At 40.3% G+C, this 15,054-nt stretch overlaps 1 protein-coding gene across 1 annotated transcript in view; it reads right to left on the bottom strand.

Annotated features, from left to right (window-relative positions):
• Window positions 1–13,299, bottom strand: part of LOC133987229 (adenylate cyclase type 6-like) — a 31,332-nt gene extending 18,033 nt beyond the window's left edge. Inside the window, exons 1-3 of the mRNA XM_062426524.1 lie at window positions 13,106–13,299; window positions 10,684–10,881; window positions 9,684–10,578 (exon numbers count right to left, since the gene is read on the bottom strand). Of these exons, the coding sequence (XP_062282508.1) occupies window positions 9,684–10,577 (894 nt within the window). The 5' untranslated portion in view covers window position 10,578; window positions 10,684–10,881; window positions 13,106–13,299. The remainder of the gene's footprint in view (window positions 1–9,683; window positions 10,579–10,683; window positions 10,882–13,105) is intronic.
• Window positions 13,300–15,054: the final 1,755 nt, after the last annotated feature.

The following is a 15,054-nucleotide window of genomic DNA, read 5'->3' as shown; positions in this document are numbered from 1 at the left end:
ATTCCACAGAGCTAAATAGAGCTGGACCCAGGCTGCACATCTGTCAGAAAAACAGATCCCGAATTAATACTTGTGCATAAACATTGTCCCAACATCCTGGAATCACCAAGTAAAATAAACTGTAACCACCAACTGAAACTGCCCACTCAATTTTTCTAATTTGACCAACACATTTTTTCCCAAATCTAAAGATTATGATCTTCATTTATCTTTCAACTTCAATATCTCAGCCTTCAATTTATTCCTGGCTGGCTTAAGTTTAGTAGTTCCAAAAAGATGTCGTGACAATATGATCATGATATAAACAGAAGCATGTAAGCAACAAAGGACTTACTGGCCTGAGAAAAACAACTTCTGGTAAAACTGGACACAGTTTAAGTCATAAGTCTATGTTGTGGTAGTCATTGGAGAGCCTTGAATGAGAAATTCAAAGGAAAAATAGGAGGATTTAACCATCTTATTAGTTTATTGTGGCTCACTTGGATGAATTGCATCATATAGTATCCAGGGTTTAGATCTGTTCTAAGACATTTATCATTGTCCCTCTTCCCTCTCCCAACATTTCCTGTCTGTGCGAATCAGAGAAACAGCCACAGAATAATCTTACATAAAATTAGTGTGCAGCTGCTTCAGTTTAAGTCCATTCAGTTTTTATTTTAGACCAGGAAATAATAATTATGATGACGATGAATTGTATGGTATAGAAAATGACCCAAAAGCCCAAAGTCACATCCTTAAATAACTTGTGTTGTAAACAGTTCAAATATATTCAATATACTTTCATAAGACACACACAAAAAAACCCAGCAAATCCACATCTTTAAGAGATGTCAGAGAATAGTTTGCATTTTTGATCATGATACAAGATTAGTTTCAGATTAACTACCAGTAAATTTACAATTAATTAATTAATTAATTGATAAATTAATAATTGATTAATTGATTCATTTTTCTGCTTTATTTTATTTATCAATGTTCCCGTTTTTATTTAATTTATATTTACGTTCAGTTTGTGGTCCTCTATATTTCATTTGAATTATTACTTTACAGGTAAAATTACTTTATTACTGGTAAAATATATAATAAAAGCAGTATTTCCTGCACATTTGTATTACATGAGCTTAATATACAATAATGTAATGATGAGTACACCATATCGGTCTGTCAGTGGTCATGACTACTCAGTGGTTCGGGGTCAGTGTTTGGCTGGACAGACAGAGGGGGGAGGAGTGGGCAGGGCTGGAAACAACTCTCTTCCCAGCTGTGTCCTCACTAACCCTCCACTTCCTGCCCACTCACACCCTCACAGGCACAGCTGCAATTACAGCACGGCGGCTATAAGAACACTAGATCTGGTTAATTAGCCTTACCAACCAACCAACCAACCAGCCCCATTCACTCCTCTGCTGGCCCCTCTTACAGATTGAAGCTGTGCAAGGGGTCCAGGCCTTGAGCTGCGTGACTGTGAGCTAAACTTCCAGGAATTCCTAATTCTGCTGCTATTGCCTCCATCTCCTTTTAAGCACAATGTGAACCAAAGGCCACCATTTCACTTTGACTGTAACCAATGAACTTAAAGGGATATTTCCAAAATTGGACAGTGCTCCTCACTGTCTAATGTAACTAAATTCAAATCCTGTAACTGCAGACAAAAATTTGTTTGCACTATGAAAGATTTGTTTTTACTTCTAGCCAGAATGTCTTTTAATAGTGAGTAGCAGAATTAAGTGAGGCAGCATTAAACTACATCCAGTGAGGCCAGATGCCAGAGCTCCTATAAAAACATACAAGAGTTTAGTTTCACGGTTCAGTTATATAAGCATTCAATACTAAGTACCTCTGCTCACAGTTTCAACCACTGTCCTTTCCTGTTCTATCTTCTCCACCATACACAATATTGACTTTTACTACAAAGCATACAGATCAATATCGGGACAAGAACAACAGGTTATAGTTTAAACAGCAGAAACACGAGAACAGTATGGTAACTGCATCAGCTAATGTTCTGGCTCAGTCTTACATTATTTGCTCAGTCGAGGATGAGCTGATACTGAACTCATGCATATAACACATCCGCCTCCTGGGCCAACTTCAGGAAACGTCACATGTGACATGTTTGTGAAGCCTCAGATATCAGCAGTCCTTCACAGGACTATATATATATATATATATATCTGTGTGTGTGTGTGTGTGTGTGTGTGTGTGTGTGTGTGTGTGTGTGTGTGTGTGTACAAACACAAAACAGTCTTGGAAATGTGACATATTGAATGACAAATGTACAATACAGTCTAGAAGCTATGGCTCCTCTTTACAACATGATATATCTTCCAACCCCCCCCCCAAAAAAAAAAAAAACAGTGTTGCCTTTCTGCCACCTTAAAAGGAAAAGATTTTATTTTTAATGTGAAGGGAGGAGGCATAATAGATTAACCCACAAAATGATGTGCTTTTTGAGCTTTACACAATGCGCAGTGTAGATTAACCCTGAGTGTGTGAAATTACATCATGGGACCAGGGCCTTGTTATTGTGATGACATCATTCATTGAAAATGTGAAAATGACATGCAGTGAGACACTAAGGTTATGTGCTTTAAACATTACAGCTAACCATATAAACTGTCTACACTGGCTAGAGAAAATCATTAGGAGGATCTGCTCTTTCCATTTAGTCAGCTCAAGTGAATGTTGAACAGGCGGAGCAGGTTGAAGACTGTCTTTGACAATAAAGACGTGGGTTCAGTGGTGTGGGCATTTCAACAACAGAAAGGTGTTCCCTGTTTGTTTCGTTTTGCTGAAGCAGTGTTTTCTCACACTGGCCTGACATATGTGGGTGCTGTATTAACACTGTAATTGTAACTGGGATAGCAGGATAACAAGACAGTTGGCTAGTGTGATGGTGACCTTTGACAGAAAGCCATTCACCTTCCTGTCACCAGCACTAAGGACTGGATGTACTACGCTCAACAGGATCCACAGTCAAACTGCCCTTAAAAGCCTGGGGGCGTGCATGCCACACAGATCAACATTTAACACCGCTAATGGATTCCTAATATATATCTGTTGGCTGTCTGCCATGGCAGTTCAGCCTTAAATCCCTGTATTTACTTTTGTAGAGAGCAAAGTTGTTAGTAAACCATGAGCTGTTATTAGAAGCCGGCGCTTCCTCATCCCCGATTCACACACGCTATTATTAGCTCAGCTATTATTTCCCTTATCGTTGGCTGTATTTTAAGAGCAATATTTCGCTTATCAGTAATCCTAATTGCTCCCACCCATGGTGGTGGAAGCTATCCGGGTTTGTATCACTGCCTCTGGTTGTAATACAATAAGTGGATGAGTCACAAGCTCTCTCCCTCTCTGAAAGGAGGTGGGGTTGGAAGTAAAGGGGGGTTCTATTATTTAAGCCAGTACATTGTTCGGCCCCAACAGTACCTGACGGCAGGTTCTCACCATTTGATAGCAGGCAAACGAGCTGCTCTGATCCACGCAGACAGACGAAAATCACACACTCCACTTTGCCCTTATTTGTGAGTGTACCTAATGTGTGTACTGGACATCAGATTCACTCAATAAAAGAGTATCAAACTTCAGTACTTACTGTACTGACTGAAAAGGCGTATCAAGTATTATAATTTGGCATCAAATGCCTGGCCAAGTTCTAAGTCTGGTTATTTATTATTTTATCACATATACATTGATCAAAGTTAAGAAACTAATTTGTAATTGTAATTAATATAATATAGCTTATTTTAGGCTGTATTTCATTAAGGCAACATTCTTTATTACTGCTGATGCTACAGAGATGCAATAAAAGTTTTGTTTTTATTCCTCAAAAAAAGCATTAAAAAGTTGTATTGATACCGAAACTCAGTTACAGTACTGTGTAAAGTATAAAAAACATAATACCAGCCCTAAAGCAATATTAAGCAATGCAAACTCTGATTCAGTTAACAAAACACAATCTTTCAGTATCACATAGAGCAAAGGGTATATACTAGGCAAACATTATAAATAATTGCGTAAAGGTTGAGGTAGTCTTCGTGGTTGCTGTCAGGTTTTTGTTAAGTTACACCTATGTTCTGCCCTAAATGCATTATGCACGCCTCTGTCATGCCTGTGACATTTCATTGATTGGTATCTTTTTCACCAGTGTTACGCTGAGGGATCAGTATGTTTCCACTACTCCTGCATTCGTTGACCCCATAACAATCTGCCAAAGGAACAGGTTTTTCCTCTAATGCCGGAACAGCACACAATAACAAAAACACAGACTATATGTACTTTTGAGACTGTGCTCTCTTCCTGACCTGCCAGTCAATAGCTCCTCTTTAGATTTAGGATTTGGTTATCCAAATTTATCCTGCTGCACACAAAAAAACACTTCTGTTTAGTTCCTTGTTAATCCATGTATGACATCTTGCTTGCCGGCTGCTTATACATTCGTAGAACTAAACAATGGTACGGTAAGTCACATAATCCCCCTTAAGACATATAGGCGTATGGGAGCACAGCTGTTCATACTCAAGTTATAGAAATACATACTGTGTATCAAAGCAAAATGTCTCTGCACGGCACCGAATGTCCATCATCTAAAAGTTACTTCTTGTCTCATTTAACTACAAGAGAGAGTGACAAAACAAAATCACAAGGGACAGGTGGTCTCTCACAGGCAAGCACTCTGAGCGCCAAATGAAGCTGTTTTGGACCATGTGATGCGTGTTTGTTTCAGTGTGTGTGTGCGTGTGAGCACTGGCTCATACGTGTTTGACTTCCAGCCACAGTCTGAGTGCGTGGCGCCATGAGGTGAAATCATGACAATGTCGCCCAATCCAAGGGGGCGTTTTCCACTGAGGACTGTTTCATCTTTAAAATATTGGGTACATTTCTAAAATCAGACTTAATTGTGTACTCCATCTCCCAGTCAACATAATAAGAATACACTAGGTGGTAAAAGATTGTCCATTAGGATTACTGTGTGCTCAAACCAAAGGCAACAAACAATACCACAAGAAGTGACTGGCTAAATGCTCTGTGCCACTGGCCCTGTGTGGTGCATTCATGTACTAGAGTGAAGATCTGACATTGGAACATTCAGTGTTTCTAACAAGCAGAAATCTCAGAAAAACATTCACATTATCAAAGAATAACAGGATATTGGCAGTTTCTTCCAATCAAAATGCTGCTGGTCATCAGCCAGCTGTCATGACTTGGAAGTAAAACTGCTTCAACAACATCAGCTGTCAGAGCGGTCTGTGGCAGTCTTTTTAAAACAGATGCAGTTAAAAATATGAAGCGTGCAAAATCCCAGTGAGCAAAACTGAAGATGAGGGAACAATGAACTGACCCTTCTGTGGCCAGAGCAACCTAACACAACATAATATCCATGCTCATTTTACAAATACTTTACTCACCCAGCACTTTTGTTAATAACATATTTTTAATGTTAGCCAATTAAGAAGTTAGTGGTGATTATTATCAGCATAACAGATTTTAATGTTAATGTATGTGTTAAAGTATTGTGCAGACCACTGCTCTAAATAAGTATTTTTTGTTTTAAGGTTAGAGTGAAAGCCACTTATGCTGACGGGTGAAGAATGAATATTAAAATGATCATTAACAAAACAACTGTTTATTCATTGAATGATTCTTTTAGTTTTGACCAACAACTTTTATGTCATTTTAAATATATATTTTTTACTTATAGGCAATATTGTTTATTATATAATGTCATCATTATAAGACATTAAAATTTAACATAACAAAGGAAAAGATGACACATGGATTTATCATATATATTTCATAGCCTTTGAATAATCAAGTTATATTTTCTATATTTTTTGGGGACAAATTATAAGACTGGATCTGATATTTTCCATAATGCAACTGGACAGTGTCTTTCATTTGACCCTCCCTGCATAGTAAATGTCATCCTCTTTCACACCCCATGTCACAAAATCAATTCAAAATAACATGATATCCAATTTTTGTTTTAAACTTCTGAAAGCTCCCTCTGGAGCCAAAGGAGACATAACACATAATTTTTCACAAGCTCAGCTATACGTGTACCCTGTATTGTGACTGAATGTGCAATACTTTATCTTTATGTTATACTTCTACTGTCATAGAACAAACTTCAATATTCATACGGTTACTTATTAACCAACCTTTTAACTGTTACACTTCTACTGGTTACATTCACAAGGCAGCTTTGGATATATCATTTTGAAAGACTTCTGTGAAGGACAGCACTTCTCCACCGTCTCTTGATCAACATACTTTCAATGACAAACTCCCAAGCAAATGCATTTTAAGCCTCATCAGATAACAATGAAAAATGCAAAACCGTGAACCATCTCATTCTGTCTTTGTGAAAGTCTTTCACATTGTCATCACTGAAATCTAGACAGCAGAAACCATATGTAAGCTTGAATGCGGTCCCACTGAACCCTGAGCTTGTAGCACATTGAAGACACTTCAAGTGAACAGCAGTGATGTAACTTGGCTCTTCCTGAAAGCAGTTACACCTTCATTTCTGTGTGGCTGTCTGAGGAGGCCCTTCAGAGCATAGAGATGTATGGAAACAATTCCCATGAGTTGCGTGAGCTCAATCTCAGCTGTGAAATAAAAGGCCACTCCATCTGAGAGGGATATTGTGAAAATGGAATTATGACTCAGAGAAAAAGAGTGAAAAAAAAGTGGAGGGAGAAAAAAAGAGAGGGAAGAGACTGGCAGTCCTTTTACAGTCGGGTGCGTCAGCCTCACATTATTTCACACTCTCCAGTCATGGTCACCCCCTTGTCACCGCCATAACCTCCACACCCCCCTCCCTCCTCGCCCCTCCTGCTTCATCGTGGAGGTCCTTCACAAAGACCCTTTTTGTTCTCGCCGTCATCAGTCTCACATCTTCTCAGCTCTGATCCTGCATGAACATCTCTATAGGGAAAATACAAATAAGGGAAAAACAAGGCTGGGACACAGAGAAAACTGGAGGATGATGAGGTCCCAGAAGAAGAAACCATCTTTCCCAGATAAGGGAGTCTGGCCATGTGACGACAGGAGTCAAAAAGTTTGTGTGAGCTTATGTGCGTGATATAGAGGGCGTGCCAGACTGAATGGAGTCTTTCTGTGTTCAGAAAACTGCAAGAAGCTTGAAGCCAGACTGAGAGACACCTGCTGAAACTGACCGACTGTGACAAACTGTGTTGTTTTCTTGAAGAATAAAGAAAATCACCCCGGATTTTCTCTCTGTTTAAAGATAGTTATGTACAGATGTGTTTGACAAGTTTCATAACTCAGAATAAACAATCCCAAGCAAAGCTGGTTGCATTTCTTCCATCTCTATTAAAACCCCATGAGCCCAAGAGGGAGAACACAGCCCTCTAGCAGAACAGTGCGAGGCCCATGTCCCATCATTGATTGCTCAGGGAACTGGAACGTACCGAGTTGGGGGGGTCCAGGCCCTTAGGCAGGGCAGCGGTCCATCAGAAGACCAATGCAACCAACCAGGGCTAAAGTATATAGAGGCAACAGACCAATGTGCCTGTAGTCACTCTGTCTAGTCTGGGGCATGGACACATAACACATAAGCTCACTGGACCAGTAGAGTTATGTCAATATCGCCTTATTCAGAGTGGCTCCACATTCATCTGTTTGCTTATTAGCGATGGTTCGTAGAGAAAACCAATAACATGTCTAAACATAGGCTACAGTTCAGTCCATATGTGTGTCTGGAGTTATTGATATGACCATATATTTTTATATTATTACCAAGTTCATGACCTGATTATTTTATTCTTGTGAAGGTAAAAAGGACTGACCATAAGTAGTTGGAAAACAACATTTTAAAGGTTTGGTGCTGAAACAGATTAGTCGATACAAGATCAACGGATAATTAGTTTTATAAATAGCTGAGATTATTAACCATTTATTTCCCACGTCTCTCTTGGTGCTGCTGGGATCACCCTCCATTCTTCCACCTGTCTCTTAAACTTATAACCTAAAAACCAACATTTTGGAGACAATAATATACAAAAATTAATATTATTGTTATTATTATCATTGTCATTATTACTATTATTAACCTTCCCTGACACTTGATCTTCATTCATTATCATTATTGTTGTTATTACACTTAACATTAATTGTTGTTTAATGTAATCTTGTAACTGCCAGAGATTATCTTTGTTTGGCTTTTATAGATTTTTTTTATGTCGTGTGATTTTATGTGTCTTTTGTGCAAGTTCCTAAATCAAAAGGTGCAAAATAAAGTTTTATATTCAAAAATTACTCATCAAGGAAAAATGCCAAACATCTGCTGTTTCCAGCCAGGGTTTTCTCTTTTTCAGTGTTTAGTATCATTATAAATTTAACAGCTTGGTGTTTTGGAATGTTTGTCGGGGAAAAATAGCAATTTGAAAATCTCAGGCTCTGGGAAATTGTGATGTGCCTTGTCACTATTTTCTGACATGTTCGACAAATCTAATTTACCACAAAAGTAATCAACAGATTAATTGTTTTTGAAAGTTGTTCATTACTTCTGTTGTGTAAGTAGATATTGTATCTTTAAGTACAAATTAATACAAGCTGAGTGTACATGTCATTAACATAAACACATTGTACATTATGAGAAAATTAATAATGAGGTGACAGCATGTACAAAAAGGAATAATTAGACAAAAGCAATGAAGAAAAATATATTTACAATGTGTTGGGAGCTGAAACCATTATAAATTTCTAATTATGTTTATATAGTTTTTCCACGTCCCCTAAAACGAAGAAGAAATCATCTTGTTTTCCATCAAATTCATTGCACAATCCGAGTATCCCACCCCACCCTGTTTCATTTTACTACAATAGCCTCCTTGTTTTAGGGAATTGCAGCCTGAATGGCACCATGCTACATTATCATGATATTCCTCCACAATGCAGCTAAACGGGCTCATTCAACCCAGATGACCTTCCACAAACCCCAACAGAGTTGCCAATAGCTGCCCTACAGCACAAAACATAGGCTCATTAAAAATCTCATTTGAAAAGCTGCTGAGATCTACGGCACCATCTACTTTTAGTACAGCACCTTTGACATGGAAAAGGGGTTGAGGAGTCTGTACAATGTTTGTCCTATATTGATGAGAGGAGAAAGTAGGGCGTTTCTGCTTGTGAATACAGTAACAACATTGTGCTCAGTTGTAGGGTGATAATAGTTGGTTCTGACAAGCATGAGTTTGAGAAATGTGTCAGCTGGGGTCCAAAAAGACAAATCAAGAATTGAACTTTAAAACAAGAAGAAACCGTTTAGTTTCCTGGTGTGAAAGTGATGACTGTCCTTACAACTACTAAAAAAGTATTAAAGGTGTTAGTAAAAGGTGTATTCCACCTAATTATTGTTCTACATTTAAAACGTTTTGCTATACTGTTTATACTGAGGGATCCATTCCTTTCAATGTGATCAAGTACCTTGACTGGTCAGGTATGTAATGTACGAAAATAGTCATCTCTGTGTATTTATTATGTTATGTATGTACACTTTCTTACCCAAATGTCCAGAAATGTATAGATATTTGTTGATATTGCCATATAAAACTACATATACTGTGACAGAAGAATATCCACATTGCCAAACCCTAAGACAAGTAAGCGTAAATATCACTCAGCCCTGATTCATTATTCCTGCTGTTACTCACCTGTTTGAAAATGAACTTGTCTTCTAGGTTGAGTTGCCATGCGGTGACTACGTGTATGGTGGACAGCACAGCTCCACTGAGCACAGCAGCTCTCATTCTGACCGGTAGCAGCGTGTAGATAATGTAGATGAAGAAGACCGTCCACCAGATTCCCTCCGAAGCACTGCGGGGATACACCATCAGCACCCCAAAAACCTGCACTACAATCAGCACTCCGATCACTAGATAGCTCACAATCCACATGTAGTCCTGGTGGAAGCCATTGCGGTTGCACACCACCATCATGGCCAAGAAAAGAGCCATGGCCACAGAGAGTACGGAGACGTAGGCCACATCAGGTGTTGCGTGGATACAGTGGAAGGCCAGCATAACCCCACACACCACCACCAGCACCCCCATCAACATGGTCAGAGAGCTCTGGTTGAGTCTGAAGAAGTAGCGCTGGTACAGGCGCTCAAGCTTGGCTGACTGAAATTTCTTAGATTGGAAAACCCACATAACCCGCATCCAGCAGTCCGCTGCCGTCATCGTCTTGCAGCTGTCCTCAGCTAATTCCCCTAATTCTTCCTCTTTCCTGCCCTTCAGTTCACCATCTTCAAAGCCCAGGTCCACAGCCTTTAGACCCAGATCCCCTCCACCACCCATCCTCTTCCCGTAGTGGTCCTCCTGCCAGCCACAGCGCAAGCCAAAGCTACCCCCACTGGTGCCTGCTCCACACTGGTAATGCTGAGGGGCCGCATTAGGGGGCTCAAGGTCCTCAGGGTCCCTTAGACAGCTCATGTAGCGTGGGTTGCAAAGTGACGAGCTGTCTTTCCTCTTTTTGCCATTGCGTTCTCCCCATGCTGTCTTTCGCTCGTCCACTCTGCCTACAAAGAGGCCTCTGGCCCACGACATCCTAAACAAACAGAACATGAAACAGTGCTGAAGCTCAAGCATTTCATCTGAACATGCTAAATGTCAATTTAAGACATGATGGTGTAAGATTTGAGGATACTCTCACCTGTGTGGCCTTTACTGCATGTAGCAACACTGCGCTCTTTGGCCAGGCCACTAATTTATCCCAGCGATTACACACCATGAGCTCAGACTGGCCAGAGGTATCACAGGTGTGTCTGTTTCTGAACTGCCCTCCTTTGTAGAAACAGTCAGTGTGTCAGCCCTATACACCACCTTGTGCCTCTGAAGACCACCTGTTTTCCTGGATAAACACACAAACAATACACATGATGTTGTTGAGATAACATTGCCAGAAGAACTATTGCCTGAGGACAAAGATCATTATGGATACATTATGAAAGAAAACACACATTTGTCGTACTGCATCTGTTAATGGGGCTACAGTCTGCATTAATGCATTGTGTGTGCCTGTCTTTATGTGTATGTACTCTGGCATAGAGTTTGACAATCAATAGTAGAGACAGGGAATAATATCTAGTAAATGGCTTGTCCGTTCCACTCTCCCTCATCACCTTCCCCCAGCAGCCCGAGACAGCATTTCCATGGAGATGATTCGCTGTATTGTTTGCAAAACACAGGATTGTGACAACAAAATCATGCAGAAGGTGCTGCTGGTAATTTTTTTTCACCAAGCCAAGTTGAAGAGAGTCCTGTTTCAACAAAGCTCTGCTGATTGCTGGATTTTTAAACATTTATCACAAGGGCTGCTGGAGGAGAATGACACCTCTTCTTGGTGGATAGCACTTTGCTACACTCCATCACTGCAATCTGCCCCAAACATCTTGAGAGGGCAGGGATGGGTGTGCTCTATTTGACAACAAAGGCCTACTGAGTGGGCACCATCCAAGATCAAGAGCTCTCCAGTCCAGATTAAATTGTCCATGCTTCCCCATTAGCTTTGATGACTCACTATGGCTGGCTTCTGGCAGCACATGTCAAGGACACTGCTAACCTCTAAACTTAATAAGCAAATCTCTGCTAGACTGACTGAGACAAACAGTGGAAAGGGCACACATGAACAGCACACATGGCCAAGTTTATAAGCGAGAGCAGCTTGCAATATGAGTTGCTCAAGCACATACATCTTATATTTTTATTGAATTAAAAGATAAAGCATGGGTTGTGTCAAAAATACATATTTTTATTGAATATAACATTCCTCAATAGCTATATTTCAATTAAATTATCTCTGATAATTGACTAGTAATAGCCAAACCCAATTATTACACATTAGTAGTGTAATCAGCATATCTCATAATGAGAGCATCGATTGAGCAAATGACCCAGTGTGGGATAATGCAAGTACGCGGCCAGTTCACCTTCTGTTACAAGCTTCCAAGCTTCCAGCAGGAATAACCTCAGTCCTCGACTCACCTTTGATACATTTTACGACAGGTCATGCAGTGGCACGCGGCTCTTATGTAATATACAATCTCTACATGCGTGCAACTGCCTCGGAATATGAATGTCTGCACAACATATGGGGCAATTTGAGTCAGCCGTCCTGCTTGCATCACAAATGAAGAGAACGGTGATGCTTTCCGTAACATTCTAGCAATGGAATAAAAAGCAATGCTTATTTTGTTATGTTTCCTATGACACTGTGCAGAAGCCACCCTTGTCATCAATGCTAACATAGGCCTGATGTTAAATAAAATAAAATAAACAAACAAACAAACAAACATGTTTAGCAATCACACGTGTAGGCCCAGGCTGTTTGGTTGCGGGCGGTCTGCCGAAGCGCATTACATAACAGGACGCTCCAAGCAGCCTACAGGCGAAGTCGACAGCTCCCCGTGTTCAAATGTAGCGTCTTTAACCACACTACACATGGAAAGACTGTGCGACTGGATGGCCTGAAGTCAGCCGGGAGTCTGCAGGCTGCAGAAGAAAGTGCAGCTTGACACACATCACCGCCTTTACCAACTTAACAGGAGTAAAACATTCCGTCGGGCAACTTGCTGTGGCTCCAGCCTTGGCAGCGGATCCCCCTGATAACGCAGAGATGTGCAGCCCATCTTATAGAACTAATGTACAGAGATATCAGGGTCTACATGGCCCTGTCTCCCTCAATATAAACGTCATTATGTTTAGACTCCAAACAGGTCAGTTGAAGAGCAGAAATTGGTGGCAATAATGTGGGCCAACATGCAAACTGTAACACAGCTCTCAATCGTGGCTTCACGTCAAATGTCACGTTTAAACAAAGTGGAAATGAATGTGAGGACTAAGAGTGTGTACAGTACTGCAGCACAGTTCAGGCTCCTCAACGGCGCCGCAATCACCACAGTGAAATCACTGGAGTACAAGTCAGCTGTTGGCATTTTTTCCCCGGCTGCTGTATCCTCTTACTGCATTTTGGTTTAGTCGACCTGCAACAAATTAACACTGTGCAGCAGAGCAGTTGCCCAACACAGCCGCGGGAAAAGAAAAGAAAGAAAGCTTAACAGAGTCAATGTACTCACCATCGGATATCCTCGTTACAGGAGTAACTGTGACACCGCAGTGGAGCTCCAGTTTTTAGTCTTCAGTCCTCACGCAGCCGATGCGGGTCTGTCCGCCTGGAAGGTTAACAGGGAAGCGAAGAGACACTGCGAAATCAGCCGGACAGCCTTCGCTCTTCCCCAGCCGGAGCCACAGTACATTCCCACCGCCTCGATTTCCCCGGATCCCCCCCCCCCCCCCCCCCCCCCTCATTCTCTCTGTGTGTGTGTGTGTGTGTGTGTTTCTCTCTCTCTCTCTCTCTCTCACACGCACACGCACACGCACACACACACACACGAGCTTCATTCCCATTCGTGAACACAGGAGTCCCCATAGATTTGCGTGCGTCTCTGCGTGCGTATGATTTACACCTCATTTACCCCGCATAACATAATTAGGCAATTTATAAAGTCACAGCGTCACCCAAAATATAACACAGCCTTTCCCCCCTTTTTGTTTAAGTGTCAGAAACTCACGCATTGCTGTTACCCACCACACTCATACAGCGTTATAGCACCACCTAGTGGATTTATAATAACTGCAAATGTCCTTCCAAGCAGTCAAACTGAAACAACTCTACGTTGTTTTTATGAAGTGTTACAATTGTTAGACATGAAACAAAAAACAGTAGCCTAACACAAGAAAACACGTTTAATGTTTAATGTCCAACCAGCCAGGAAGGAGCCAATCACGTGATTTAAGTATGAGCTGTAAACCGGTAAGGTGTGTTGACATAGAGGAATCTGTTGACTTTTCATCCTTTAGAACACACACCCTTGAAGATCCCACCTGGTACATTAGGTAACAGAGAAGTGTTACATTATACATAACAATAGGCCTATACATATAAAGTAGAACTGTGAAATAGATCATTTAATAATAAACCTACAAGCACAATTTTTATAGCCAAATAAAATAATTATAACATTAATATAGCAAAAAAGAAATATATCTATGATTAATATGCTTTTTTCTAATGGATTGATATGACATTATTGGTATACTTCCTGTCTACCTTTAAATGCGTTCTGCTGTTTCAAAGAGCCATCAGACCAGATAATCAAGACAGAGGATCTTCAGTGTCCCCAGAGTCTGCTCTGAACTTGACAAACCTACATTTTCATACTTTGCACCCTGGGAATATTGAGAATAATTTACTAGACAAACTTTATTTTGAAACATTGTCCTCACACCAGTGATTTGTGCGCCACACTCAAAACATGTCTTATGAGGACTTAACAGTAGTCAAGCTCTCCCCTTCAAACCTCTCAGGTTCTACGTTATTGTATTATATGCTATATGTGAATGTTGTAAATCATTTTTACGTGTTAGCTACTCTGTGCTGTCATTTTTGTTAGTTATGAAAATTGATAATTTATCTCAAGAGACTCTTAGTTAAATCAATTAAAATATATATTTTTTAAAAACCTGTCTTTGTGACAAAATGAGTACTGTCACATTAAAAAATCTGGGAGAAATAATATATGTAGGTATTTTTGCCCATACACAAACTGTTATTGTCAGTTTGTCCAGCAGTCAGCGCCACTGATCATCAACTTTTTCTTGTCCTTTCTCTCTGTAGAGAGCAAATCATTACAGCAAATCATTTCTCTACAGAGAAACTAAGAAGTCTGATGAAAAACAACATAGAAAGAATGTGTGTGTGGGTGTAGTTTTATAAGCTGCACACCACAGAGGGTCCTCACTGCTTAATTTATTTGCCAAATTTTATTACTGCAGGTGCAATCTGTTGATTGCTACCTACAGCAACAGTTGCAGATTTTCTTGCTATTATTTTGTCTGCACATTTGCAGACTTTAACTACTACTTCAAAGACAGAGCAGCATGGAATAAATCTAACCACAAAAGGCGATTCAGTCCACTTTATGTTCCCCCTCTGTGTGTGTGTGTGTGTGTGTAGCAGATATTA

The sequence above is a fragment of the Scomber scombrus genome, chromosome 10, assembly GCF_963691925.1.
Source record: "Scomber scombrus chromosome 10, fScoSco1.1, whole genome shotgun sequence".
Classification (NCBI taxonomy): Eukaryota; Metazoa; Chordata; class Actinopteri; order Scombriformes; family Scombridae; genus Scomber; species Scomber scombrus.
The sequence above is the reverse complement of the archived record's forward strand: the minus strand, read 5'-3'. Positions and strand labels throughout refer to the sequence as shown.